At 61.7% G+C, this 23,621-nt stretch overlaps 1 protein-coding gene and 1 long non-coding RNA gene across 2 annotated transcripts in view; both read right to left on the bottom strand.

The window, feature by feature from the left end:
• The window catches only part of POLR2A (RNA polymerase II subunit A), a 57,156-nt gene that overhangs the window by 19,018 nt on the left and 14,517 nt on the right, over nt 1-23,621 (bottom strand). Inside the window, 11 exon segments of the mRNA XM_075135064.1 lie at nt 3,064-3,169; nt 5,684-5,855; nt 7,918-8,101; nt 9,704-9,926; nt 13,351-13,554; nt 14,847-14,941; nt 15,407-15,575; nt 16,665-16,874; nt 17,975-18,185; nt 22,348-22,472; nt 23,594-23,620. Of these exon segments, the coding sequence (XP_074991165.1) occupies nt 3,064-3,169; nt 5,684-5,855; nt 7,918-8,101; nt 9,704-9,926; nt 13,351-13,554; nt 14,847-14,941; nt 15,407-15,575; nt 16,665-16,874; nt 17,975-18,185; nt 22,348-22,472; nt 23,594-23,620 (1,726 nt within the window).
• LOC142074454 (uncharacterized) lies at nt 11,929-13,344 on the bottom strand. Its single transcript, XR_012670612.1, has 3 exons — nt 12,535-13,344; nt 12,123-12,411; nt 11,929-11,946 (listed from the first exon to the last, which is right to left on the bottom strand). It is a non-coding gene; the product is annotated as an uncharacterized LOC142074454 (long non-coding RNA).

The raw sequence follows: 23,621 nt of genomic DNA, 5'->3' as shown, positions 1-23,621 counted from the left end.
TTGGGGTCCTCAAGTCCCCCAGAACCTTCCTGGGGGTTCTTCAAGCTCTCCCCAGCACCTTCCTGGGCATCATTGGGGTCCTTCAAGTCCCCCAGAACCTTCTTGGAGGTCCTGCATGTCCCCCAGAACCTTCCTGGGGGTTCTTCAAGCCACCCCAGCACCTTCCTGGGCATCATTGGGGTCCTCAAGTCCCTCAGAACCTTCCTGGGGTTCTTCAAGCCCCACCCAGCACCTTCCTGGGCATCATTGGGGTCCTTCAAGTCCTCCAGAACCTTCTTGGAGGTCCTGCATGTCCCCCAGAACCTTCCTGGGGGTTCTTCAAGCCCCCCCCAGCACCTTCCTGGGCATCATTGGGGTCCTTCAAGTCCTCCAGAACCTTTTTGGAGGTCCTGCATGTCCCCCAGAACCTTCCTGGGGGTTCTTCAAGCCCCCCCCAGCACCCTCCTGGGCATCATTGGGGTCCTTCAAGTCCCCCAGAACCTTCTTGGAGGTCCTGCATGTCCCCCAGAACCTTCCGGGGGGTTCTTCAAGCCCCACCCAGCACCTTCCTGGGCATCATTGGGGTCCTCAAGTCCCCCAGAACCTTCCTGGGGGTTCTTCAACCCCCACCCCCCCCCAGCACCTTCCTGGGCATCATTGGGGTCCTTCAAGTCCCCCAGAACCTTCTTGGGGGTCCTGCATGTCCTCCAGAACCTTCCTGGGGATTCTTCAAGCCCCCCCAGCACCTTCCTGGGCATCACTGGGGTCCTTCAAGTCCTCCAGAACCTTTTTGGAGGTCCTGCATGAGCCCCCAGAACCTTCCTGGGGGTTCTTCAAGCTCCCCCCAGCACCTTCCTGGGCATCATTGGGGTCCTCAAGTCCCTCAGAACCTTCCTGGGGGTTCTTCAACGCCCCCCCCCCAGCACCTTCCTGGGCATCACTGGGGTCCTTCAAGTCCTCCAGAACCTTCTTGGAGGTCCTGCATGTCCCCCAGAACCTTCCTGGGGATTCTTCAAGCCCCGCCAGCACCTTCCTGGGCATCACTGGGGTCCTTCAAGTCCTCCAGAACCTTCTTGGAGGTCCTGCATGTTCCCCAGAACCTTCCTGGGGGTTCTTCAAGCCACCCCAGCACCTTCCTGGGCATCATTGGGGTCCTTCAAGTCCTCCAGAACCTTCTTGGAGGTCCTGCATGTCCCCCAGAACCTTCCTGGGGGTTCTTCAAGCCCCACCCAGCACCTTTCTGGGCATCATTGGGGTCCTCAAGTCCTTCAGAACCTTCCTGGGGGTTCTTCAACCCCCCCCCCCCCCAGCACCTTCCTGGGCATCATTGGGGTCCTCAAGTCCCTCAGAACCTTCCTGGGGGTTCTTCAAGCTCCTCCCAGCACCTTCCTGGGCATCATTGGGGTCCTTCAAGTCCTCCAGAACCTTCTTGGAGGTCCTGCATGTCCTCCAGAACCTTCCTGGGGGTTCTTCAAGCCCCCCCCAGCACCTTCCTGGGCATCATTGAGGTCCTTCAAGTCCCCCAGAACCTTCTTGGAGGTCCTGCATGTCCCCCAGAACCTTCCTGGGGGTTCTTCAAGCCCCACCCAGCACCCTCCTGGGCATCATTGGGGTCCTTCAAGTCCTCCAGAACCTTTTTCGAGGTCCTGCATGTCCTCCAGAACCTTCCTGGGGTTCTTCAAGCCCCCCCAGCACCTTCCTGGGCATCACTGGGGTCCTTCAAGTTTTCCAGAACCTTCTTGGGGGTCCTGCATGTCCCCCAGAACCTTCCTGGGGGTTCTTCAACCCCCACCCCCCCCCCAGCACCTTCCTGGGCATCATTGGGGTCCTTCAAGTCCCCCAGAACCTTCTTGGAGGTCCTGCATGTCCCCCAGAACCTTCTGGGGGGTTCTTCAAGCTCCCCCCAGCACCTTCCTGGGCATCATTGGGGTCCTCAAGTCCCCCAGAACCTTCCTGGGGGTTCTTCAACCCCCACCCCCCCCCCAGCACCCTCCTGGGCATCACTGGGGTCCTTCAAGTCCCCCAGAACCTTCTTGGGGGGCCTGCATGTCCTCCAGAACCTTCCTGGGGATTCTTCAAGCCCCCCCAGCACCTTCCTGGGCATCATTGGGGTCCTTCAAGTCCCCCAGAACCTTCTTGGAGGGCCTGCATGTCCTCCAGAACCTTCCTGGGGGTTCTTCAAGCCCCACCCATCACCTTCCTGGGCATCATTGGGGTCCTCAAGTCCCCCAGAACCTTCTTGGAGGGCCTGCATGTCCCCCAGAACCTTCCTGGGGTTCTTCAAGCCCCCCCAGCACCTTCCTGGGCATCATTGGGGTCCTTCAAGTCCCCCAGAACCTTCTTGGAGGGCCTGCATGTCCCCCAGAACCTTCCTGGGGGTTCTTCAAGCCCCACCCAGCACCCTCCTGGGCATCATTGGGGTCCTTCAAGTCCCCCAGAACCTTCCTGGGGGTTCTTCAACCCCCACCCCCCCCCAGCACCTTCCTGGGCATCATTGGGGTCCTTCAAGTCCTCCAGAACCTTCTTGGAGGGCCTGCATGTCCCCCAGAACCTTCCTGGGGGTTCTTCAAGCCCCACCCAGCACCTTTCTGGGCATCATTGGGGTCCTCAAGTCCTTCAGAACCTTCCTGGGGGTTCTTCAACCCCCCCGCCCCCACAGCACCTTCCTGGGCATCACTGGGGTCCTTCAAGTCCCCCAGAACCTTCTTGGAGGTCCTGCATGTCCTCCAGAACCTTCCTGGGGATTCTTCAAGCCCCCCCAGCACCTTCCTGGGCATCACTGGGGTCCTTCAAGTCCCCCAGAACCTTCCTGGGGGTCCTCCAAGTCCCCCAACACCTTCTTGGGGTGTCACGGGGGTCCTCCAAGTCCCCCAACACCTTCTTGGGGGTCCTGCATGTCCCCCAGCACCTTCCTGGGGACCGTGGTGGGTCCCGAAAGTCCCCTGAGACCTTCTTAAAGCGCCATAGGGGTCCCCAGATCCTCTGGCACCCTCCTGGGGTGCCCCCCAGCCTCCCCCAACTCATTCTTCTGGGCTCAGGACCCCCCCTCAATTTGGGGAAGGGGGGGCTCCCCCCCCAACTTACCCTCCACCACCTTGACGGGGTGCAGGTCGGAGGGGAGACGCGAGTTGATGTGGAAAATCTTCTGGGCGTTCCAGATCATGCGCAGGAGGTTACAGGGGAGCACCACCTGGGGGGGGTTAGAAACGGGGGGTCAGCACCCCAAAATGGGGGTCAGCACCCCAAAATCAGGGCTGCGGTAGGCGAACATACTCAAAAAAGGGAGATTTTGGGTTGGTTTCCCCCAAATTTGGGCCGTGGAAGGTGTCAGCACCCAGAAACGAGGAGGGTTCAACACCCAAATATCGGGGTAGCAGAGGTCTGCACCCCCAAATCAGGGATATTGGGGGGGTCTGTGCCCTGAAACGGGGGGTCAGCACCCCAAAATGAGGGGACAGGGGTCAGCACCCCCCCAATCAGGGCCACAGGGGGTATCTGTGCCCTGAAAAGCCTGGGCTAGCACCCAAAATTAGGGCTAGCGGTGTCTGCACCCCCCCCAAAGCAGCGGTCTGTGCCCTGAAATGGGGGGTCAGCACCCCAAAATGGAGGTCAGCACCCCAAAATCAGGGCTGCGGTAGGCGAACATACTCAAAAAAGGGAGATTTTGGGTTGGTTTCCCCCAAATTTGGGCCGTGGAAGGTGTCAGCACCCAGAAACGAGGAGGGTTCAACACCCAAATATCGGGGTAGCAGAGGTCTGCACCCCCAAATCAGGGATATAAGGGGGTCTGTGCCCTGAAATGGGGGGTCAGCACCCCAAAATGGGGGTCAGCACCCCAAAATCAGGGCTGCGGTAGGCGAACATACTCAAAAAAGGGAGATTTTGGGTTGGTTTCCCCCAAATTTGGGCCGTGGAAGGTGTCAGCACCCAGAAACGAGGAGGGTTCCACACCCAAATATTGGGGTAGCAGAGGTCTGCACCCCCAAATCAGGGATATTGGGGGGGTCTGTGCCCTGAAATGGGGGGTCAGCACCCCAAAATGGGGGTCAGCACCCCAAAATCCAGGATATAAGGGGGTCTGTGCCCTGAAACGGGGGGTCAGCACCCCAAAATGGGGGTCAGCACCCCCAAATCAGGGATATTGGGGGGTCTGTGCCCTGAAACGGGGGGTCAGCACCCCAAAATGGGGGGACAGGGGTCAGCACCCCCCCAATCAGGGCCACAGGGGGTATCTGTGCCCTGAAAAGCCTGGGCTAGCACCCAAAATTAGGGCTAGCGGTGTCTGCACCCCCCCCAAAGCAGTGGTCTGTGCCCTGAAATGGGGGGTCAGCACCCCAAAATGGGGGTCAGCACCCCAAAATCAGGGCTGTGGTAGGCGAACATACTCAAAAAAGGGAGATTTTGGGTTGGTTTCCCCCAAATTTGGGCCGTGGAAGGTGTCAGCACCCAGAAACGAGGGTTCCACACCCAAATATTGGGGTAGCAGAGGTCTGCACCCCCAAATCAGGGATATAAGGGGGTCTGTGCCCTGAAATGGGGGGTCAGCACCCCAAAATGGAGGTCAGCACCCCAAAATCAGGGCTGCGGTAGGCGAACATACTCAAAAAAGGGAGATTTTGGGTTGGTTTCCCCCAAATTTGGGCCGTGGAAGGTGTCAGCACCCAGAAACGAGGAGGGTTCAACACCCAAATATCGGGGTAGCAGAGGTCTGCACCCCCAAATCAGGGATATAAGGGGGTCTGTGCCCTGAAATGGGGGGTCAGCACCCCAAAATGGGGGTCAGCACCCCAAAATCAGGGCTGCGGTAGGCGAACATACTCAAAAAAGGGAGATTTTGGGTTGGTTTCCCCCAAATTTGGGCCGTGGAAGGTGTCAGCACCCAGAAACAAGGAGGGTTCAACACCCAAATATCGGGGTAGCAGAGGTCTGCACCCCCAAATCAGGGATATCGGGGGGGTCTGTGCCCTGAAACGGGGGGTCAGCACCCCAAAATGGGGGTCAGCACCCCAAATCAGGGCTGTAGTGGGTGAACATGCTCAAAAAAGGAGCATTTTGGGGCGGTTGCCCCAAATTTGGGCCATGGAAGGTGCCAGAACCCCAAAATGGGGGGCCAGGAGCGGGGGCAGCACCCCAAAACAGGCGTCTGCAAAGTAAAGGGGGTTCATGATGTCCTTCTACCCCCCCCAAAAAAGGGGGGGGGGCAGCACCCCGAAAAGGGTACCTGTAAAGAAAGGGGGGGATCACTGCTTCCTGCTACACCCCAAAAAGGGGACCAGGAAGGGGGGCAGCACCCCAAAAAAAGCAGCCATAAGGCAATGGGGGGGGGTTCACAGCTTCTTGCTACACCCCAAAAAGGGGGCCAGGAAGGGGGGCGGGGGGGCAGCACCCCAAAATGGGCACCTGTGAAGAAAAGGGGGTTCGTGGCTTCCCGATACACACCAAAAAGGGTGCCAAGAGGGGGGGGGGGGCAGCACCCCAAAAAGGGCACCCGCAAAGAAAGGGGGGGTTCGGTGCTTCGTGCTACACCCCAAAAGGTGGGTGCAGCACCCCAAAACAGAGGCGACGAGCGGTTGCGCACCCAGCATCCCCAAAAAAGGGGCGGTGGCACCATCAGGGACGTCCCCAGGAGGGTTCGGAGCCCACCAGGGTGCCAAATCGGGGTGCGGGTGACTCTTGGGGGGGGGGGGGCGGTTTGGGGGTGCACCTTGCTGTCACCGGTGGGGAAGATGACCCGCAGGACCTCGCGGTCCTCCCGCATCTTCTCGAACTCGCGCTCGAGCTCGTTCTGGATGTGGGCGTTGGAGAGGATGTCCTTGACCAGCTCCTCCTGCAGCGTCCGCCGCAGCGCCCGCTCGTTGGTGTAGTCGAACTTGAACCTGGGGAGGGGACACACAGGCGGTGGGTGGCAGGGGACAGGGAGACCGGGACGCTGGTGGAAGGAGCTTGGATGGGGAGAGGAGCGGCTTGGGGACATCAACGTGGGCTCCAAGTTGGGCAGGAGCGGCTTGGGGACACCAAAATGTGACCCACGTTAGGGACACGCAGCTTGGGGACACCAACGTGGGTCCCACCTTGAGAAGGAGCTGCTTGGGGACACCAACGTGGGTCCCACTTTGGAAGGAGCAGCTTGGGGACACCAACATGGGTCCCACCTTGAGAAGGAGCAGCTTGGGGACACCAACGTGGGTCCCACCTTGAGAAGGAGCAGCTTGGGGACACCAATATGGGCTCCAAGTTGGGCAGAAGCAGCTTGGGGACACCAACATGGGTCCCACCTTGAGAAGGAGCAGCTTGGGGACACCAACGTGGGTCCCACTTTGGAAGGAGCAGCTTGGGGACACCAACATGGGTCCCACTTTGGAAGGAGCAGCTTGGGGGACACCAACATGGGTCTCACTTTGGGCAGGAGCAGCTTGGGGGACACCAACATGGGTCTCACTTTGGGCAGGAGCAGCTTGGGGACACCAACATGGGTCCCACTTTGGAAGGAGCAGCTTGGGGACACCAACATGGGTCCCACTTTGGAAGGAGCAGCTTGGGGACACCAACATGGGTCCCACCTTGAGAAGGAGCAGCTTGGGGACACCAACATGGGTCCCACCTTGAGAAGGAGCAGCTTGGGGACACCAACATGGGTCCCACTTTGGAAGGAGCAGCTTGGGGACATCAACGTGGGCTCCAAGTTGGGCAGGAGCGGCTTGGGGACACCAAAATGTGACCCACGTTAGGGACACGCAGCTTGGGGACACCAACGTGGGTCCCACCTTGAGAAGGAGCAGCTTGGGGACACCAACGTGGGTCCCACCTTGAGAAGGAGCAGCTTGGGGACACCAACGTGGGTCCCACCTTGAGAAGGAGCAGCTTGGGGACACCAACGTGGGTCCCACCTTGAGAAGGAGCAGCTTGGGGACACCAACGTGGGTCCCACCTTGAGAAGGAGCAGCTTGGGGACACCAATATGGGCTCCAAGTTGGGCAGAAGCAGCTTGGGGACACCAACATGGGTCTCACTTTGGGCAGGAGCAGCTTGGGGACACCAACATGGGTCCCACCTCGAGAAGGAGCAGCTTGGGGACATCAACATGGGTCCCACTTTGGAAGGAGCAGCTTGGGGACACCAACGTGGGTCCCACCTTGAGAAGGAGCAGCTTGGGGACACCAACGTGGGTCCCACCTTGAGAAGGAGCAGCTTGGGGACACCAACATGGGTCCCACTTTGGAAGGAGCAGCTTGGGGACACCAACGTGGGTCCCACCTTGAGAAGGAGCAGCTTGGGGACACCAACACGGGTCCCACTGTGGAAGGAGCAGCTTGGGGACCCCAAGATGGGCTCAGCTCTCGGAAGGAGCAGCTTGGGGACCCCAAGACGGCTCCAGCTCTTGGAAGGAGCAGCTTGGGGACCCCAAGATAGGCTCAGCTCTTGGAAGGAGCAGCTTGGGGACCCCAAGATGGGCTCAGCTCTCGGAAGGAGCAGCTTGGGGACCCCAAGATGGGCTCAGCTCTTGGAAGGAGCAGCTTGGGGACCCCAAGACGGCTCCAGCTCTTGGAAGGAGCAGCTTGGGGACCCCAAGATGGGCTCAGCTCTTGGAAGGCGCAGCTTGGGGACCCAAGATAGGCTCAGCTCTCGGAAGGAGCAGCTTGGGGACCCCAAGATGGGTTCAGCTCTTGGAAGGAGCAGCTTGGGGACCCCAAGATGGGTTCAGCTCTTGGAAGGAGCAGCTTGGGGACCCCAAGATGGGCTCAGCTCTCGGAAGGAGCAGCTTGGGGACCCCAAGATGGGTTCAGCTCTTGGAAGGAGCAGCTTGGGGACCCCAAGATGGGCTCAGCTGTAGGACAGCAGACTGCTGACACCCCCCAGGAGCTCACCCCACTCTAGAACATCCCCCCACCCAAGAAAACCGCGTCCCGCTGCAGGTGGAGATGGGTGGGGGGCCCTCACTTCTTCTCGAAGGCTTTGTTAGAGGGTTTGAGGGTGGCCAGGTTCTGGAACTCGACGCTCTCGCCCGCCAGCCCGTCCTCCCCGTAGCGCAGCTGCACCACTTGGTTGATGGAGTTCCGGACCGTGGCGTCGTACTTCACCATCACCGACTCCATCGACTTGATCAACCGCCGCTGGATGTACCCTGCGAGGGGGACAGGGGGGCACGTTGTCACCTCTGAGGGGGGGTTTGGGGGTCCTGGAGAGCTTTGGGAGGTCCCTAGGAGGTATCTGGGGAGGGTTTGGGGGTCCTGGAGGGCTTTGGGGGATCCCAGGAGGTATCTGGGGAGGGTTTGGGGGTCCTGGAGGGCTTTGGGGGATCCCAGGAGGTATCTGGGGAGGGTTTGGGGGTCCTGGAGGGGTTTGGGGGATCCCAGGAGGTATCTGGAGAGGGTTTGGGGGTCCTGGAGGACTTTGGGAGGCTCCAGGAGGCATCTGGGGAGGGTTTGGGGGTCCTGGAGGGCTTTGGGAGGCTCCAGGAGGCATCTGGGGAGGGTCTGGGGGTCCTGGAGGGGTTTGAGGGACCCCAGGAGGTATCTGGGGAGGGTTTGGGGGTCCCTGGGTGGCTCCAGAGAGGAAAGGTGGGGATACAGGGATCACTGGGGGGGAACAGATGGGGCAACAGGGGGATCTGGGGAGGGGTTGGGGGCCCCAGGAGGTATCTGGGAAGGTTTTGGGGGTCCTGGAGGGCTTTGGGAGGCTCCAGGAGGCATCTGGGGAGGGTTTGGGGGTCCCTAAGTGGCTCCAGAGAGGAAAAGCGGGGACACAGGGATCACTGGGGGGGAAGAGATGGGGCCACAGGGGGATCTGGGGAAGGGCTGGGAGTCCTGGAGGGCTTTGGGGGGCCCCAGGAGGTATCTGGGAAGGTTTTGGGGGTCCTGGAGGGCTTTGGGAGGCTCCAGGAGGCATCTGGGGAGGGTTTGGGGGTCCCTAAGTGGCTCCAGAGAGGAAAAGCGGGGACACAGGGATCACTGGGGGGGAAGAGATGGGGCCACAGGGGGATCTGGGGAGGGGCTGGGGGTCCTGGAGGGTTTTGAGAGGCTCCAGGAGGTATCTGGGGAGGTTTTGGGGGTCCTGGAGGGCTTTGGGGGGGGCCCAGGAGGTATCTGGGGAGGGTTTGGGGGTCCCTAAGTGGCTCCAGAGAGGAAAAGCGGGGACATATGGATCCCTGGAGAGCATAGATGTGATCCCAGGAGGCATCTGGGGAGGGTTTGGGGGTCCTGGAGGGCTTTGGGGGGGGCCCCAGGAGGCATCTGGGGAGGATTTGGGGGTCCCTAAGTGGCTCCAGAGAGGAAATGTGGGGACAACATGGATCCCTGGGGGGCACAGATGTGGCCACAGGGGAGGAATGGGGGGTCCTGGAAGGCTTTGGGGTGCAGCTGGGGAGGGTTTGGGGGTCCCTGGGAGGAAAGGTGGGGGGCACAGGGATCCTGAGGAAGATCTAAAGAGTCCTTGGGGACAACAGAAGGGGCCACACGGAGGTCTGGGGAGGGGGTGGGGGTCCTGAAGAACATTGGGGGTCCCCAGGAGGCATCTAGGGAGGGTTTGGGGGTCCCAGCGGAGGATCTGGGGGTCACCGAGGAACCCCATGACCTCCACGCAAGGAGAATCTGCAACACTCGGGGAGGACACCACGAGTCCCTGCGGCACTTGGTGACCCCCATGAAGATGTGTCCACCACGGTGGGGAGGGACATGGAGAAGATGGGGTGGGATTTTGGGGGGCGGGGTGGGGTGGGGGGGCTGACCGGTCTCAGCCGTCTTGACGGCGGTGTCGATGAGACCCTCACGGCCACCCATGGCGTGGAAGAAGAACTCGGTGGGGGTGAGACCGGCCAGGTAGGAGTTCTCCACGAAGCCCCGGCTCTCGGGACCGTAATCGTCCTTGATGAAGTGGGGCAACGTGCGGTGTTTGAAGCCGAAGGGGATCCGCTTGCCCTCCACGTTCTGCTGCCCCACCACCGCGATCACCTGCCGGAGGGTTTGGGGGGGACGTTGTGGTTGAGGGGGGTACGGCAGGGGGACCCCTAGACCTCATAAAGATGATTGAGCTACATAGGGAAGGTCCCGAGGGCTTGTAGGGGTCCCCAAGGTACGTGGGAGATGTTCACCATGGAGGCCAACGTCACCATGGACCTCCATGATGACCCACAGGGTCTCCTTGGACCAATAGGGACCCCCCCACTGATCAGCCTGGTCCCCCAAACCTCTTAGGTGGGATCCCAGATCCCTGCAGGGATCCTCAAGGTACATGGGAGATGTTCATCTTGAAGGCCAACGTCACCATGGACCTCCATGATGACCCATGGGGTCTTCTTAGACCAACAGGGACCCCCCACTGATCAACCTGGTCCCTCAAACTTCTTAGGTGGGATCCCAGATCCCTGCAGGGAAGGTCCCGAGGGCCTGTAGGGATCCCCAAGGTACGTGGGAGATGTTCACCATGGAGGCCAACGTCACCATGGACCTCCATGATGACCCACGGGGTCTCCTTGGACCAATAGGGACCCCCCACTGATCTACCTGGTCCCCCAAACCTCTTAGGTGGGATCCCAGATCCCTGCAGGGATCCCCAAGGTACGTGGGAGATGTTCATCTTGGAGACCAATGTCACCATGGACCACTATGATGACCCATGGGGTCCCCCTGGACCCCACAGAGATCCCCTAAACCCCACAGGGAACCTCCCAAACCCCACAGGGACCCTCCTGGCACCTCCCTTAGACCCCACAGGGGCCCCCCAAGACCCCGTAGAGCCCCCAAATACCTGGGAGATGTTCATCTTGGAGCTTTTGGTGCCCAACACCACCAGAGACCCCCAAGGGCCCTGAGGAGGTCCACTAAACCCCACAGGAACCCTCCCAAACCCCAGAGAGATCTTTCTGGTACCCCGCCAGGCCCCAGAGGGGCTCCCTGAGACCCCATAGGGTCCCCCAAGACCTGGGAGATGTTCATCTTGGAGCTCATGGTGCCCAAAACCACCACAGAACCCCAAGACGACGCCACAGAGGTCTACAAAACCCAAGAGGAACCCTCCCAAACCCCACAGAGATCCTCCTGGTACCCCAACCAAGGCCCAGAGGGGCTCCCTGAGACCCCATAGGGTCCCCCAATACCTGAGAGATGTTGATCTTGGAGCTCATGGTGCCCAAAAGCACCACAGAACCCCAAGAAGACCCCATAGAAGCCTACAAAACCCAAGAGGAACCCTCCCAAACCCCACAGAGATCCTCCTGGTACCCCACCAAGGCCCAGAGGGGCTCCCTGAGACCCCACAGGGTCCCCCAAGACCTGGGAGATGTTCATCTTGGAGCTCATGGTGCCCAAAACCACCACAGACCTCCAAGATAACTCCACAGAGGTCTACAAAACCCAAGAGGAACCCTCCCAAACCCCACAGAGATCCTCCTGGTACCCCACCAAGCCCCAGAGGGGCTCCCTGAGATCCCATAGGGTCCCCCAAGACCTGGGAGATGTTCATCTTGGAGCTCATGGTGCCCAAAACCACCACAGAACCCCAAGACGACCCCACAGAGGTCTACAAAACCCAAGAGGAACCCTCCCAAACCCCACAGAGATCCTCCTGGTACCCCACCAAGCCCCAGAGGGGCTCCCTGAGACCCCATAGGGTCCCCCAAGACCTGGGAGATGTTCATCTTGGAGCTCATGGTGCCCAAAACCACCACAGAACCCCAAGACGACGCCACAGAGGTCTACAAAACCCAAGAGGAACCCTCCCAAACCCCACAGAGATCCTCCTGGTATCCCGCCAAGCCCCAGAGGGGCTCCCTGAGACCCCATAGGGTCCCCCAATACCTGAGAGATGTTGATCTTGGAGCTCATGGTGCCCAAAACCACCACAGAACCCCAAGAAGACCCCATAGAAGCCTACAAAACCCAAGAGGAACCCTCCCAAACCCCACAGAGATCCTCCTGGTACCCCACCAAGGCCCAGAGGGGCTCCCTGAGACCCCATAGGGTCCCCCAAGACCTGGGAGATGTTCATCTTGGAGCTCATGGTGCCCAAAACCACCACAGACCTCCAAGATAACTCCACAGAGGTCTACAAAACCCAAGAGGAACCCTCCCAAACCCCACAGAGATCCTCCTGGTACCCCAACCAAGGCCCAGAGGGGCTCCCTGAGACCCCATAGGGTCCCCCAATACCTGAGAGATGTTGATCTTGGAGCTCATGGTGCCCAAAACCACCACAGAACCCCAAGACGACCCCACAGAGGTCTACAAAACCCAAGAGGAACCCTCCCAAACCCCACAGAGATCCTCCTGGTACCCCACCAAGCCCCAGAGGGGCTCCCTGAGACCCCATAGGGTCCCCCAAGACCTGGGAGATGTTCATCTTGGAGCTCATGGTGCCCAAAACCACCACAGAACCCCAAGACGACGTCACAGAGGTCTACAAAACCCAAGAGGAACCCTCCCAAACCCCACAGAGATCCTCCTGGTACCCCAACCAAGGCCCAGAGGGGCTCCCTGAGACCCCATAGGGTCCCCCAATACCTGGAAGATGTTGATCTTGGAGCTCATGGTGCCCAAAACCACCACAGAACCCCAAGAAGACCCCATAGAAGCCTACAAAACCCAAGAGGAACCCTCCCAAACCCCACAGAGATCCTCCTGGTACCCCAACCAAGGCCCAGAGGGGCTCCCTGAGACCCCATAGGGTCCCCCAACACCTGAGAGATGTTCATCTTGGAGCTCATGGTGCCCAAAACCACCACAGAACCCCAAGAAGACCCCATAGAAGCCTACAAAACCCAAGAGGAACCCTCCCAAACCCCACAGAGATCCTCCTGGTACCCCGACCAAGGCCCAGAGGGGCTCCCTGAGACCCCATAGGGTCCCCCAAGACCTGCGTGATGTTCATTTTGGAGCTCATGGTGCCCAAAACCACCACAGAACCCCAAGATAACTCCACAGAGATCTACAAAACCCAAGAGGAACCCTCCCAAACCCCACAGAGATCCTCCTGGTATCCCGCCAGGTCCCATGGGGGCTCCCTGAGACCCCATAGGGTCCCCCAATACCTGGAAGATGTTGATCTTGGAGCTCATGGTGCCCAAAACCACCACAGAACCCCAAGACGACCCCATAGAGGTCTACAGAACCCAAGAGGAACCCTCCCAAACCCCACAGAGATCCTCCTGGCAGCCACCCAGACCCCATGGGGGCTCCCTGAGACCCCATAGGGTCCCCCAAGACCTGGGAGATGTTCATCTTGGAGCTCATGGTGCCCAAAACCACCACAGACCTCCAAGATGACTCCACAGAGGTCTACAAAACCCAAGAGGAACCCTCCCAAACCCCACAGAGATCCTCCTGGCAGCCACCCAGACCCCATGGGGGCTCCCTGACACCCCATAGGGTCCCCCAATACCTGGGAGATGTTGATCTTGGAACCTTTGGCACCCGACACCACCATGGACTTGAAGTTGTTGTACTCGGAGAGGGACTTTTGGGCGGAGGAACCCGTCTTGTCACGGGCGTCGTTGAGGATGCGATTCACTTGGTTCTCGAAGGTCTGCCGCAACGTGTTCCCCGGGGTGGGCTCCAGCTCGTTGTTGTGGGCCTTCTCGATGACCTGTCACCCCAGCGGGACCCCCCCCCATGGTGTCATTGGGGCACCCCAAAACCCTTGGAGCACCCCAAGATGTCTTAAGGAGGGCTGGGAGGGATGAAAAGCATCTGGGAGGTCCTCAAGTGTCCCAGGGGGATGCGGTAAATGGCTGGGGAGTGCCCCCCCCCAAAACCCTTCTGGCATTGTTGGGGACCCCAGAGCACCCCAAAATGTCCTAGGGGAACTGGGGGTGCTCCAAAACGCCAGGGAGCACCCCAAAAATGTCCTAGGGGAACTGTGGGTGCTCCAAAACGCCAGGGAGCACCCCAAAAATGTCCTAGGGGAACTGGGGGTGCTCCAAAACGCCAGGGAGCACCCCAAAAATGTCCTAGGGGAACTGTGGGTGCTCCAAAAGGCCAGGGAGCACCCCAAAAATGTCCTAGGGGAGCTGGGGATGCTCCAAAGCCCCAGGGAGAGCCCCAAAAATGTCCTAGGGGAGCTGGGGATGCTCCAAAGCCCCAGGGAGCGCCCCAAAAATGTCCTAGGGAAACTGTGGGTGCTCCAAAACGCCAGGGAGCACCCCAAAATGTCCTAGGGGAACTGGGGATGCTCCAAAGCCCCAGGGAGAGCCCCAAAAATGTCCTAGGGGAGCTGGGGATGCTCCAAAGCCCCAGGGAGAGCCCCAAAAATGTCCCAGGATCCCTGGTGATGCTCCAAAATGCCAGGGAGCACCCCAAAAATGTCCTAGGGGAACTGGGGGTGCTCCAAAACCCCAGGGAGCACCCCAAAATGTCCTAGGGGAACTGTGGGTGCTCCAAAGCCCCAGGGAGCACCCCAAAAATGTCCTAGGGGAACTGTGGGTGCTCCAAAGCCCCAGGGAGCACCCCAAAACCTTCCTGGTATCACTGGGGGTGCCCTAAAACTGCAGGGAGCACCCCAAAATGTCTCAGGATTGTTGAGGACGCTCCAAAACCCCAGGGAGAACCTTAAATCACCGCCCCCCCCACCCCCCCCAACCCACAACATCACTGGGGCACCCCAAAACCCTGCAGAGACACAGGGGGTGCCCAAAACTTGAGGAAGCACCCCAAAATCCCCTTGGAGGTACCCCCCTACACCTCGTTGGGACCCACCATCACCAAGGGAGACCCCCCAAGCACTGTGGAGGACCCCAAAACCCACCCTGTCAACCCCCAGATCCCACAGCCCCCCACCGAAGGAACCCTAAATCCCAACCAGGGGATCCCACAGCATCACTCAGGGCCCCCCCCCAACCCCCCAAAACTCCAAGGAGCCCCCCAAAAGCCACAACCCACCTCAATGACATCTTGCTTGGCCTTCTTGATGGTGTTCTGGATGTCCTGGTAGGTCTTCGCGTCAGCGATGGAGTCCCCGATGCCGATGGTGTGGCCTAGAAGATGGAAATGGGGGGGGGGGGGGTCAGATGGGTGCTCCCCACCTCAGGGTGGTCCCCATCCTATATCCAGGGTGCCCCTCACCCCAAAACCAAGCCTCTGCCATGTTCTCCTGACCCCAGGGGAGATATCTAGGTCCATGTACTGGAAAAGGGGGGTCCAAGAACACCCCATGGACAACAAGGTCCTCGCAGTGCCAAAAATGGGGGTCCAAGACACCCCCTCCCCAGTACACTGGGTCCCCGTTGTCCCCAAAAAAGGGCCCCCCCCCAAAAAACACCTGAGTCCCTGTTGTCCCAAAGAACGGAGTCCAAGAGCCCCACGGACACCCAAGTCTCCTCTGCCCCACAAAGGTGGAGGCTGAGAAGGTCCCCAGATGCCTGCATCCCCGTTTTGTGTCAACAGAGGGGTCCATGCACCCCCACCCCGAGCCCCCCCCCACCCCCCGGGTCCGCGCTGACCCTCGATGAGGAGCCAGTTGTTGATGACGGTTTGGATGTTGCTGTAGAAGAGGCGGGTGGTGTCGTGTCCCATCTCCAGGTAGGAGATGTGGACCAAGGAACCCGCCGAGGTGCCCAAGGATTTCTTGCAGAGGATGCCCATGATCAGCTCCCCGTTCTCCACGATCACCTACAAAAAAGGGGGTGTCAGCCCTTTCCCCCCCACCCACAATCTCCAGAGATACCCCCCACACACACAGTTCACCCAACCACCCTGGAGGACCCTTGGGTCCTCCAACCATCCCAAGGGTCCTCTGTACCCCCCCCTTCAGCCACCCCAAGGCTCCCTCCAGTCTGGGGACCCCCCCCAGGCAGCCCCAAGTCCCACCAAGCCCCCCTAGAGCACCCCCAAACCTCTTCATGTCCCACCAAGCCACCCCCAGAGCACCCTCACATCCCACCAAGCCCCCCTAGAGCACCCCCAAACCTCTTCATGTCCCACCAAGCCACCCCAGAGCACTCTCATGTCCCACCAAGCCCCCCCAGACCACCCTCAAGTCCCACCAAGCCCCACCAGAGTACCCTCACATCCCACCAAGCCCCCCCAGAGCACCCTCACGTCCCACCAAGCCACCCCAGAGCACCCTCAAGTCCCACCAAGCCACCCCAGACCACCTTTATGCCCCACCGAGCACCCTCAAGTCCCACCAAGCCCCACCAGACCACCCTCACGTCCCACCAAGCCCCCCCAGACCACCTTTATGCCCCACCAAGCCCCCCCAGAGCACCCTCACATCCCACCAAGCCCCCCCAGAGCACCTTTATGCCCCACCAAACCCCCCCAGAGCACCCTCAAGTCCCACCAAGCCCTCCTAGAGCACCCCCAAACCTCTTCATGTCCCACCAAGCCCCCCCAGAGCACCCTCGCGTCCTGCCAAGCCCCCCCAAACCACCGTTATGCCCCACCAAGCCACCCCAGAGCACCCTCACATCCCACCAAGCCCCCCCAGACCACCTTTATGCCCCACCAAGCCCCCCCAGAGCACCTTTATGCCCCACCAAGCCCCCCCAGAGCACCCTCACGTCCCACCAAGCCCCCCCCGAGCACCCTCAAGTCCCACCAAGCCCTCCTAGAGCATCCCCAAACCTCTTCATGCCCCACCAAGCCCCCCCAGAGCACCCATCATCCACCCAAGTGCCCCCCCAACCACCCCAAAACATCTTCCGTACCCTCTTCCCTCCACCCATTCTACCCCTCCGACCACCCCAGGACCCCCACCTTGGTGTCCCCAGGGGAGATGTGCTTGTAGGGCCCGCTGTCCTCGTCATCGGGGTGGGTGCTGTGGGTGCGGATGCAGTTGATGTGTCCGGGGATGATGAGGGAGAAGATCTGTTTGCCCGTCCAAAGAGGACGGGGCTTCAGGATGGCGGGTTGGGGCACCTTCCCGTCCCACGTCGAGAGGAACATCAACAGGTTCATCACCTCCCCCTGCGGGTTGGGGAGACCCCGTCAGCACCCCGAAAATGGCCATGGCACAAAGGTGGCCCTGAAAAAATCTCCTCCAAGTTCTCCTACAGGTGAGGGACACCCCAAATCCTCCCTCCACAGCACAAAGATGCCCCAAAATACCCCAAAAACCTTCCTGTCAATCAAGGAGAACCCATAAGGACCCCAAATTCTCCTCATCGCAGCCCAAAAATGCCTCAAAATACCCCAAAAACCTTCCTGTCAATCAAGGAGAACCCATAAGGACCCCAAATTCTCCTCATCGCAGCCCAAAAATGCCTCAAAATACCCCAAAAACCTTCCTGTCAATCAAGGAGAACCCATAAGGACCCCAAATTCTCCCCATCGCAGCCCAAAAATGCCCCAAAATACCCCAAAAACCTTCCTGCTGATCAAGGACACCCCAAAAGGACCCCAAATCCTCCCACCACAACCCAAAGATGCCCCAACATCTCTTCCAAGCTCTCCTGTAGGCCAGGGACACCCCAAATCCTCCCTCCATAGCCCAAAGATGCCCCAAAACCTCCCCCAAACCCACCTGCACCCCAAAAATACCCCCAAAGCACCCCAAATCCCCTGTCACAGCCTGAGGACACCCTCACACCCCCCCAAACCCCTTCTGCAGCACAAGGACACCCCCAAAGCACCCCAAATCCCCTGTCACAGCCTGAGGACACCCTCCCAGCCCCCCCAAACCCCTTCTGCAGCACAAGGACACCCCCAAAGCACCCCAAATCCCCTGTCACAGCCTGAGGACACCCTCCCAGCCCCCCCAAACCCCTTCTGCAGCAGAAGGACACCCCCAAAGCACCCCAAATCCCATCACATCCTGAGGACGCCCTCCCAGCCCCCCAAAACTCCCCCGCCCCCCACAGCCGATGGAGACACGGGGACGCTCCTGTACTCCACGGACACCCCATAAACCCCCCTCTTTTTGCAGGTGACGAGCACCTTAGGAACACCCCAAAACCCTTCTACGGGTGCAAAAAAGCTCCCCCAAACTCCAAAAAAAACCCGGTATCACCCCCAAAATCTCAGTCTGGGTTCTCCCACCCGCCCCCCCAAAAAAAAACAACCCTCACGCGCTCGAGGAAGACGTCGCGCTTGGTGAACTTGCGGACGGCGGTGAGGGTGTCCTGGACGATGCCCATGACGGGACGGTTGGATTGGGGGGTGACGATCATTCGGGGGACCATGGCCAACTCCTGGATCTCGGCTCGGGTCTCCAGGGACTGGGGGAGGTGGAGGTTCATCTCGTCCCCGTCGAAATCCGCGTTGTAGGGGGTGGTGACGCTGCGGGGGGACGGCGTGAGGGGAGGGGGGAGGGGTTGAGAGCACGGAGGTGCCCCGGGGGTGGCGAGGGGAGTTGGGGTGGGGGGTTTTGGGGGGCACCCAGAGTGGGGGAGGATTGGGGAGGGCAGTGGGTCTGGGTGGGGACCTGCGGCGGGGCAGGTTGGGGGTCACAGGGTGGGTTAGGGGGCACCCGCGCAGGTTTGGGGGTACCAAGGGGTCTGCGGCGGGGCAGGTTGGGGGTCACAGGGTGGGTTATGGGGCACCCGCACAGGTTTGGGGGTACCAGGGGTCTGCGGTGGGGCACGTTGGGGGTCACAGGGTGGGTTATGGGGCACCCGCGCAGGTTTGGGGGTACCAGGGGTCTGTGGAGGGGCAGGTTGGGGGTCACAGGGTGGGTTAGGGGGCACCCGCGCAGGTTTGGGGGTACCAGGGGGTCTGCGGTGGGGCAGGTTGGGGGTCACAGGGCGGGTTATGGGGCATCCATGCAGGTTTGGGGGTACCAGGGGTCTGCGGCGGGGCAGGTTGGGGGTCACAGGGCGGGTTAGGGGGCACCCACACGGGTTTGGGGGTACCAGGGGGTCTGCGGCGGGGCAGGTTGGGGGTCACAGGGCGGGTTATGGGGCACCCGCGCGGGTTTGGGGGTACCAGGGGGTCTGCGGTGGGGCAGGTTGGGGGTCACAGGGCGGGTTAGGGGGCACCCACACGGGTTTGGGGGTACCAGGGGGTCTGCGGCGGGGCAGGTTGGGGGTCACAGGGCGGGTTATGGGGCACCCGCGCAGGTTTGGGGGTACCAGGGGGTCTGCGGTGGGGCAGGTTGGGGGTCACAGGGCGGGTTAGGGGGCACCCACACGGGTTTGGGGGTACCAGGGGGTCTGCGGCGGGGCAGGTTGGGGGTCACAGGGTGGGTTAGGGGGCACCCGCGCAGGTTTGGGGGTACCAGGGGGTCTGCGGTGGGGCAGGTTGGGGGTCACAGGGTGGGTTATGGGGCACCCACGCAGGTTTGGGGGTACCAGGGGTCTGTGGTGGGGCAGGTTGGGGGTCACAGGGTGGGTTAGGGGGCACCCACGCAGGTTTGGGGGTACCAGGGGTCTGCGGTGGGGCAGGTTGGGGGTCACAGGGTGGGTTATGGGGCACCCGCGCAGGTTTGGGGGTACCAGGGGGTCTGCGGTGGGGCAGGTTGGGGGTCACAGGGTGGGTTATGGGGCACCCACACGGGTTTGGGGGTACCAGGGGGTCTGCGGTGGAGCAGGTTGGGGGTCACAGGGTGGGTTAGGGGGCACCCACACGGGTTTGGGGGTACCAGGGGGTCTGCGGCGGGGCAGGTTGGGGGTCACAGGGTGGGTTAGGGGGCACCCGCGCAGGTTTGGGGGTACCAGGGGGTCTGCGGTGGGGCAGGTTGGGGGTCACAGGGTGGGTTATGGGGCACCCGCGCAGGTTTGGGGGTACCAGGGGGTCTGCGGTGGGGCAGGTTGGGGGTCACAGGGTGGGTTAGGGGGCACCCGCGCAGGTTTGGGGGTACCAGGGGGTCTGCGGTGGGGCAGGTTGGGGGTCACAGGGTGGGTTAGGGGGCACCCACACGGGTTTGGGGGTACCAGGGGGTCTGCGGCGGGGCAGGTTGGGGGTCACAGGGCGGGTTATGGGGCACCCGCGCAGGTTTGGGGGTACCAGGGGGTCTGCGGTGGGGCAGGTTGGGGGTCACGGGGCGGGTTAGGGGGCACCCACACGGGTTTGGGGGTACCAGGGGGTCTGCGGTGGGGCAGGTTGGGGGTCACAGGGTGGGTTAGGGGGCACCCGCGCAGGTTTGGGGGTACCAGGGGGTCTGCGGTGGGGCAGGTTGGGGGTCACAGGGTGGGTTAGGGGGCACCCGCGCAGGTTTGGGGGTACCAGGGGGTCTGCGGCGGGGCAGGTTGGGGGTCACAGGGTGGGTTATGGGGCACCCACGCAGGTTTGGGGGTACCAGGGGGTCTGTGGTGGGGCAGGTTGGGGGTCACAGGGCGGGTTAGGGGGCACCCACGCAGGTTTGGGGGTACCAGGGGTCTGTGGTGGGGCAGGTTGGGGGTCACAGGGCGGGTTAGGGGGCACCCGCGCAGGTTTGGGGGTACCAGGGGTCTGTGGTGGGGCAGGTTGGGGGTCACAGGGTGGGTTAGGGGGCACCCGCGCAGGTTTGGGGGTACCAGGGGGTCTGCGGTGGGGCAGGTTGGGGGTCACAGGGTGGGTTATGGGGCACCCGCGCAGGTTTGGGGGTACCAGGGGTCTGTGGTGGGGCAGGTTGGGGGTCACAGGGTGGGTTAGGGGGCACCCACGCAGGTTTGGGGGTACCAGGGGGTCTGTGGTGGGGCAGGTTGGGGGTCACAGGGTGGGTTAGGGGGCACCCGCGCAGGTTTGGGGGTACCAGGGGTCTGCGGTGGGGCAGGTTGGGGGTCACAGGGTGGGTTAGGGGGCACCCGCGCAGGTTTGGGGGTACCAGGGGTCTGTGGTGGGGCAGGTTGGGGGTCACAGGGCGGTTAGGGGCACCCACACGGGTTGGGGGGTACCAGGGGTCTGCGGGGGGACGGGGGTACCTGAGGTTGGGGCGGTTTCGGGGGGATGGGGGCAGTTTCGGGGGGACGGGGGTACCTGAGGTTGGGGCGGTTTCGGGGGGATGCGGGCGGTTTCGGGGGACGGGGTACCTGAGGTTGGGGCGGTTTCGGGGGGATGCGGGTGGTTTCGGGGGGACGGGGTACCTGAGGTTGGGGCGGTTTCGGGGGGACGGGGGCGGGTTCGGGGACGAGGGCACTTTTGGGGGGACGGGGGTACCTGAGGTGGGGCGGTTTCGGGGGGACGGGGGCGGTTTCGGGGGGGACGGGGGTACCTGAGGTTGGGGCTGTTTCGGGGGGACGGGGGCGGTTTCGGGGGGGACGGGGGTACCTGAGGTTGGGGCGGTTTCGGGGGGACGGGGCAGTTTCGGGGGGACAGGGGCACCTGAGGTTGGGGCGGTTTCGGGGGGACGGGGGCGGTTTCGGGGGGACGGGGGTACCTGAGGTTGGGGCGGTTTCGGGGGGACGGGGGCGGTTTCGGGGGGGACGGGGGTACCTGAGGTTGGGGCGGTTTCGGGGGACGGGGGCGGTTTCGGGGGGACGGGGGCGGTTTCGGGGGACGGGGGTACCTGAGGTTGGGGCGGTTTCGGGGGACGGGGGTACCTGAGGTTGGGGTGGTTTCGGGGGACGGGGGTACCTGAGGTTGAGGCGGTTTCGGGGGGACGGGGGCGGGTTCGGGGGGACGGGGGCACTTTCGGGGGACGGGGGTACCTGAGGTTGGGGCGGTTTCGGGGGGACAGGGGCGGTTTCGGGGGGACAGGGGTGGATTCGGGGGGACGGGGGCACCTGAGGTTGGGGCGGATTCGGGGGGACGGGGGTACCTGAGGTTGGGGCGGTTTCGGGGGGACGGGGGTACCTGAGGTTGGGGCGGTTTTGGGGGGACGGGGGCAGTTTCGGGGGGATGGGGGCGGTTTCGGGGGGACGGGGGTACCTGAGGTTGGGGCGGTTTTGGGGGGACGGGGGCGGTTTCGGGGGGACGGGGGTACCTGAGGTTGAGGCGGTTTCGGGGGGACGGGGGTACCTGAGGTTGGGGCGGTTTCGGGGGGACGGGGGCGGGTTCGGGGGGACGGGGGTACCTGAGGTTGGGGCGGTTTTGGGGGGACGGGGGCGGGTTCGGGGGGACGGGGGTACCTGAGGTTGGGGCGGTTTCGGGGGGACAGGGGCGGTTTCGGGGGGACGGGGGTGGATTCGGGGGGACGGGGGCACCTGAGGTTGAGGCGGTTTCGGGGGGACGGGGGTACCTGAGGTTGGGGCGGTTTCGGGGGGACGGGGGCAGTTTCGGGGGGACGGGGGTACCTGAGGTTGGGGCGGTTTTGGAGGGACGGGGGCGGTTTCGGGGGGACGGGGGTACCTGAGGTTGAGGCGGTTTCGGGGGGACGGGGGTACCTGAGGTTGGGGCGGTTTCGGGGGGACGGGGGCGGTTTCGGGGGGACGGGGGCACCTGAGGTTGGGGCGGTTTTGGGGGGACGGGGGCGGTTTCGGGGGGACGGGGGTACCTGAGGTTGAGGCGGTTTCGGGGGGACGGGGGCACCTGAGGTTGGGGCGGTTTCGGGGGGACGGGGGCGGTTTCGGGGGGACGGGGGTACCTGAGGTTGAGGCGGAAGGTGGACCAGGGCAGGATGCGGACGCGGTGGCCCATCATGGACATCTTGTGCAGGGTGGGCTGGCGGTTGAAGATGACGATGTCCCCGTCACACATGTGCCTCTCCACCTGGGGACACAATTTGGGGGGGGGGTTGCACCCCAAAAACTGGGGCAGGGACCCCCCCAAAAAAAAAAAACCAACCCCCAAAACGCCATTATCTTCAGAGAGCCTAAAATTCAGTATTTGTCCCCAAAAAACAACCACAGTTCCTTGTAAATTCACCTGGAAAAGCTGAAACTCTTCGGGAACCCCCAAAAATAAGGGGTGAACCCCCAAAATGTTGGGGTTCTTCAGGGACCCCAAAAGCAGGGACTGAGCCCTAAAACCCCACGGTCTCCAGAACCCTAAAACTTACAGTTTGTCCCCAAATACCCCCAGCTCTTGGTGAACCCCAAAACCAGGCACCGACCCCTCAAACCCAGAGCTCTCTGTGAACCCCAAAATCAGGGACTGGCCCCCAAATACCCAGAGCTCTTCATGAACCCCAAAACCACGGACTGGCCCCCAAAAATCAGACTCTTCACAGTCCCTAAAACCTGGTTTTCTTCCCCAAATACCCTCAGATCTTTGTGAACCCCAAAACCGGGCACCGACCCCTCAAACCCAGAGCTCTTTGTGACCCCCAAAACCAGGGACTGGCCCCCAAATACCCAGAGCTCTTCATGAACCCCAAAACCATGGACTGGCCCCCAAAAATCAGACTCTTCACAGTCCCTAAAACCTGGTTTTCTTCCCCAAATACCCCCAGCTCTTCGTGAACCCCAAAACCAGGGACTGAACCCTAAAACCCAGAGCTCTCTGTGAACCCCAAAATCAGGGACTGGCCCCCAAATACCCAGAGCTCTTCATGAACCCCAAAACCAGGGACAGACCCCCAAAATCAGACTCTTCAGAGACCCTAAAACCTGGTTTTCCTCCCCAAATACCCCCAGCTCTTGGTGAACCCCAAAACCGGGCACCGACCCCTCAAACCCAGAGCTTTGTGACCCCCAAAACCAAGGCCTGACCCCCCCCAACCCCTCAGACACCCCAAAACCAGGACCTGCCCCCCAAACCACCAGCCCTCTTCCATCCCCCCCCCCCCCCCCTTCAAGTTTTTGATCCACGTGGCCCTTGGAGGAGCCATTTCGGGGTGCAGCCCCCTCTAGATTGAGGGGGTCCCCCGTCTATTTTGGGGGTGCACCCACCTTGTAGCCTATCTGGAGGTGGAGGTCG

The sequence above is a fragment of the Calonectris borealis genome, chromosome 36 (assembly GCF_964195595.1).
Source record: "Calonectris borealis chromosome 36, bCalBor7.hap1.2, whole genome shotgun sequence".
In the NCBI taxonomy this organism is placed as follows: Eukaryota; Metazoa; Chordata; class Aves; order Procellariiformes; family Procellariidae; genus Calonectris; species Calonectris borealis.
Note: the sequence above shows the minus strand (reverse complement) of the source record. Positions and strands in the feature narration are given on the sequence as shown.